The sequence below is a fragment of the Tenrec ecaudatus genome, chromosome 4 (genome assembly GCF_050624435.1).
Source record: "Tenrec ecaudatus isolate mTenEca1 chromosome 4, mTenEca1.hap1, whole genome shotgun sequence".
In the NCBI taxonomy this organism is placed as follows: domain Eukaryota; kingdom Metazoa; phylum Chordata; class Mammalia; order Afrosoricida; family Tenrecidae; genus Tenrec; species Tenrec ecaudatus.
The window spans coordinates 35,147,369-35,152,352 of NC_134533.1; the positions used below are offsets into that span (position 1 = coordinate 35,147,369).

The window sequence follows — 4,984 nt, forward strand, 5'->3', positions numbered from 1 at the left end:
AAGTGGCAAATGTTTCTCTTTCAAAGGCCGAGTTATCAGGGGTCTTACACTCCACGGTATTTTGCAACAAGATCTGCCATTGTTAGTACATTTGGGGGACTATGTTAGGAAAACTTTGGCTCACACCACAAATTGTCAGTTGCTTTTTTTTCCTTTCCCAGCTGAATTAGGGGTTGGGTTAGCATAGGCATTGAAAGATTAGGGGTAGCATGAGATGGTTAAATTTCACACGCTGTTGTAATGTAGGGTGGGAAGGGGGACACAAGGAGATTCAGTATCTCTTCGTGAGCCTATAAAACCCTGGGTTTATAAATATAAGTGAAATGAAAAGGGATTAAAGTTATAACCAAAGGTTGCCTTGAGTTAAAGGTCATTCAATAAAGAAGATAATAGGGAAGATTTCTTGGGCCCAAATAAAACACCAGTGGGCTGTAAAACAGTTCAGTATCAACCCCCTCGCCCACCTGGTTCTAAAACGGAATTGAGACTATCCCAAAATGCTTTCTGTTTGAAGTTCTCAGGAAGGGAGAGGTTCAAATGTCACACACACAGAGCAGCCCGTTTTTCTGATCTCGCAATGGTTACCGAGTTTAGTGCCCAGAAGATGTACAGCAATCGTTCCACCTCTTCAGGAAGCTGGCCGTGTCCAGATGTCCAAGATGATGATCTTCTGGACACAATGGAACTTATGCCAGGAGATTAAAGAGCAGAATTAATTTATGACTCCTCTCTACCTGTTTGCAATATGTGCTCCACTTATGAAGTGCACCCACTGCGCCGCACAGTAATTACGATGCTGGAAATAATGTGCAGCACGTGACTGCTGTCGTTTAAAAGGGGGCATTTGTCATTCTTTTGGTCTGCACATCTGGCGCTGTATTTTCCAAATGATCACTATAGAAACATACTATAGTGAAATCCTGTTACATAAACTTTTGCCAGGAAATAGAACACTGCCCCCACCCCGCCCTTCCCATCTGCTCTTTCCACAACCCTCCTTCCCCTCCCCACCCCTGGTTTTTAGGTGGTGCTCTGAAATTTCCAGCCCTAGAATGCCTCTGACTGATGGCAGGGAACCAACCTGTCTTTGTTCAGTTGTTGAAATTCCGGAGCCACACCTGGGCTGGAAAGCGCCCTTTGTTTTCAGGGCAGACCCAAGAGAACCTTAGAGCTTCTCCTTAATAGGTGGGGGGCATGTGGTATGCCCCAAAGTGGCACGCACAGGGATGTAATTCTATATTTTAAACGCCTTTTATTGAAATATAAGTTTGTTTAGTATATTTACACCACCCTTTATGCACATATATACATAGAAGGCAAATTTTGTCAAATAAAAAAGTTTTCCCTCCTTAATAAAAAATTAAAATAAAATCAAAGTAAAGTGCATGAAATTATTTTCTTCTTCTTCGAGTGAACAAAATCATTGTCAATCTTTTGGTCGGTTGTGAGGGGGGTGGGTGGGGAAGGAAGGCTGTCATTATTTTGGCTCAGTGCACCCAGCTGGTCTTGCACCAAGTGGCCTTCAGGCCCAAATGACAAGGGGGATCGGCGGGGTCAGGCAGAGGTCAGGGTCAGCAGGGTTCCCCAGGGACTGGAGGTCCTGCTCTCTTTGTCCTATCGGAGTCCTTGTTTCCTCTGCTCTTAACAGTGATCTCACCATCGCGAGGCCGGAACAAAGAGAGAACACAGGAAGGGGCTCCACCAGCCGTTGTCACGGCCCTACTCCAGGGCCACCAGCTCAGCATTTGGTGGGAAATAGCAGAATTAGCTCAGCGGCTCAAACGGAAGCTTTCCTTTTACGGGAGAGGGCTGACGGGGCTCAGGACTGGGGTGTAGCTCTCACAATGACAGAGAAGGCCACGTCCGGGCAAAAACTCGGCCGCCGGTTCCTAGGGATCGCAAACTGTTAGCACAGAGACGAATCCTTGCAGAGGCTGCTGGGTGGAGGGAATGTTAAGTCTTCTCGCCTTGGTGAGTTCGTCCTCCCAGAACTTTCAAACGTGGGATGGAGAGAAAAGGGCAGGTGGACGATCTTCAAGTTTCACAGGCGCCCCGTACTGCACTCGGGCCACTAGCTGGGCGTTGGCTCGCTGGTCCCAGGAGCTGGCGGTGGCGGCCCATCCCCCACCCCCAAGGCCAGTCTCTTTCTCTCTCTCCACCTCTGGTGATGCTAAGTCCCCGGCCGGTGGCCGTACTTGGCCTTACAGTGCAAAATGTGCTTGGCGAGGAAGTCGAGGCGGCGCTGCAGCAGCTGAGCGTGGGGGTCGGCGAGCGCCGCCAGCTCGGGGAAGCCAGGCTCCTGGCGCCGGTAGAGGCGCAGCAGCCGGGCCGCCGCGTCCTGGCCGCGGTGCAGCTCCAAGACGCGCCGCGCAGTCCGCTCCCGGAACACGCACACGGATTGCAAAAGGGGCTCGTTGTATTTGTCCCACATGCCCGCCACCCGGTAGCCGTGCACCAAACCCGCCTCGTTGTCCAGAAAGACCAGCGCCCCGCCGGGGCCGCGGTGCAGGTTGCTGGTGGCGCGCTGCATGACGCGCGGGTCCCATTGCAGGCTGAAAAGGTTGCTGACGAGCCGGTCGAAGTTGGCCGTCAGGTAGTCAAAGAGGATCAGGTCGGTCCATTGCACCAGGTCCACCAACTCCGCCCGGCTGCGGTTGGCCAGCTCGCCCCCCGCGGCGCGCAGGGGCCGCAGAAGCCCGTCCTCCGAGCGCCAGGGCGCGGGCACTACCACGTCCGTGAGGTTGGGCAGCCAGCGCGTCAGGCTCACCACGCTGCCCTCGGTCCAGTGGGCTGCGCGCAGATCCTCCTGCACCTGCGCCCACTGAGCCACCCGAGCCTCCACCCGGGCCAAGGCCAGCGGCGGCACGTGGCGCTGGAGGCCCAGCAGGCACGCCAGGTAGTAGGACAGGGCCTCGCCCTGGATCTGCTCAGGGTTGATGCCATAGCGCACGCAGGCGCGGGTGCCGTCGGCGAAGCGGGCCAGCCGGTTGGAACTCCGCCCGCAGCCTCCGCGCTCCAGGGCCACGACCCGGGCGCCGCGCGCCGCCTCCAGCCACCCGGCCGCCTGGGCCTCCGAGAAGCCCCGCGGCACCTGTTCCTCCAGGCCGCGGCTCCAGAAGACGCCCCCGTGCACCACGGCGCTCTCGGCCGCGCCGGGCAGCCCGGCTGGCACGTGCCGCCTGCGCTGGTCCGGGAGCCGCCGGGGCGGCCCGTCCGCGCCCGCCGCCAGGGTGAGCAGCGCCCGGAAAGTTTTCAGGGAGCCGCCGCGGGCGTCCCGCGGCAGGGGCGCGGGCAGCGGGAAGCGCGGCGCCGGCGCGGGGCCACCGCTCGGGCCGCCCGGGCGCCTCGGGAGCCGGTCTTGGGGCGGCTCGGTCCGCGGCGGCGGGAGCCCGCCCCACAGCGCCAGCACACAGCCCAGCGCCAGCAGCCAGAGCCCCGCGGAGGCGGCGGCGCTCCGCATCCTCCTGCCCATGCTGCCGGGGCCGCCGCGCTTCAAGCCGAGCCCGGGCGCCCGGGTCCCGGCGGTGGGGAGGGCCCGGCAGCTCGTTGGCTCCCGGGCTCCGAGCGCCTCATCCCCATCGCGGCCGCGGGGCGCTGCGGGGCCCGGCCCGGCGCTGGGAACTCGCCCCGCCGCCGCTTCCCAGCTGCTTTTGTATTTCGCTGTGAGACCCTACGGCCGGCGCGATTCACAGGCGCCCGGACCACGTGGGAGCGAGGGGGGGATCCCCCGCCCCCTCCGCCGCCGCCGCTCCCCGCCCCCCGCTCGCCCGCCCCCTTCCCCTCCTCTTCCCCTTAAAGCGGCGATGGCGCTTTCCAACAGGGAGGGATGGCCTCGCGCCCGGCCCGGGACTCAGGGCTGGGAAGATGCCTGGCGGGTGGCTCCCGCGCGGGGCGTCGCCGAGCTGCAGCCCGGGCTCTGGCTGGGGGACGCGCCCCTGGGTCCTCGCAGTGGTCAGTGGTGGCCGACTCTCTGCGCCAACTTCAGATGGTCCCCGACCGCGCTCTGGGCGGGTCCCCCAGCCTTTGTCGTTTCCAGGCGGTGGGATCCAGGCCGCCTTATGTAAGGTCCCCCGGGAATCTCGGAGCCACCCAGGATGGGACCCTAGCTCTCGAGAGGCGCCCTGTGGAGCAGACCACTTTGGAGCGACCTGCCCCTGTTCCTGTTCTCCAGCACGCCCACCACCGAAGGTCACCGTGGGGTTGGCACCTCCGCGGGTCCCACGGAACTGATGCAGGATCACACCTCTGGTGTGCGGAGAACACCTTTCTTTCCCTGTCCCCGTCCAGTCCTCGCCTCGGGCCCAGGGCTTTGAAATCCCAACCCCAGACCTTGTGGGGTGGACGTTCTAGGGAGCGGCTCCCGTTGCTAAGAGAGCACAGAGCACCCGGAGCGGGTATTAGAGGGTGATTTCCCAGAGAAAATACGTTTTGCCCCGGAGAAAGCCCGGCACCGAAAAGGACTGGGGCTTACTCAGGATTCCCCCCCCCCCCCCCCGCCACCCCGGCTCGTGAGTGGGGAAGCTGAGATCCGAACTGGTCTCCCAATCTGCCCTCCATGGAGAAAAGTGCGATCCTTTGATCCAGGCCCCACAATTCTCTTTAATTTACTGCCATTTAGCCAATCGTTTTACTCACCAGCCTGAACTTTTCAATTAAGAAAACACACACGCGCATTCCATAACATTCGACAGACTAGTTATAAAAAACAGTTTGGGGGGTGGGGTGGAGCATCAAGGCCCAGCACCTCTTTCTGGGGACTTTCTTCTCTGGACCACATTAAGTGTGCCCCAGGCTCAAGGTGAGCCTCTGTTCACCCAGGTGAGGGGAGGACCGCCCTTGACATGTGTTTGCCCTCCCCGGCTTGTCTCCCCACCCTCCGCCTCTCCAGGTGTGCCCGCAGGCTTTCACTGCACTAGCTAGCTCGTCACCTGGCACGGATCATACTTAGCTTCTAAGCAAGGGAGGAATCCTCCAGTAGTATGGG

General features: G+C 59.9%; 1 protein-coding gene across 1 annotated transcript; it reads right to left on the bottom strand.

Annotated features, from left to right (window-relative positions):
- Window positions 1–1,232: 1,232 nt before the first annotated feature.
- On the bottom strand, window positions 1,233–3,711 carry FJX1 (four-jointed box kinase 1). The gene has a single exon (XM_075545885.1). The coding sequence runs from the start codon at window positions 3,470–3,472 to the stop codon at window positions 2,171–2,173; it is 1,302 nt and encodes a 433-aa protein (XP_075402000.1). The 5' UTR covers window positions 3,473–3,711; the 3' UTR covers window positions 1,233–2,170.
- Window positions 3,712–4,984: the final 1,273 nt, after the last annotated feature.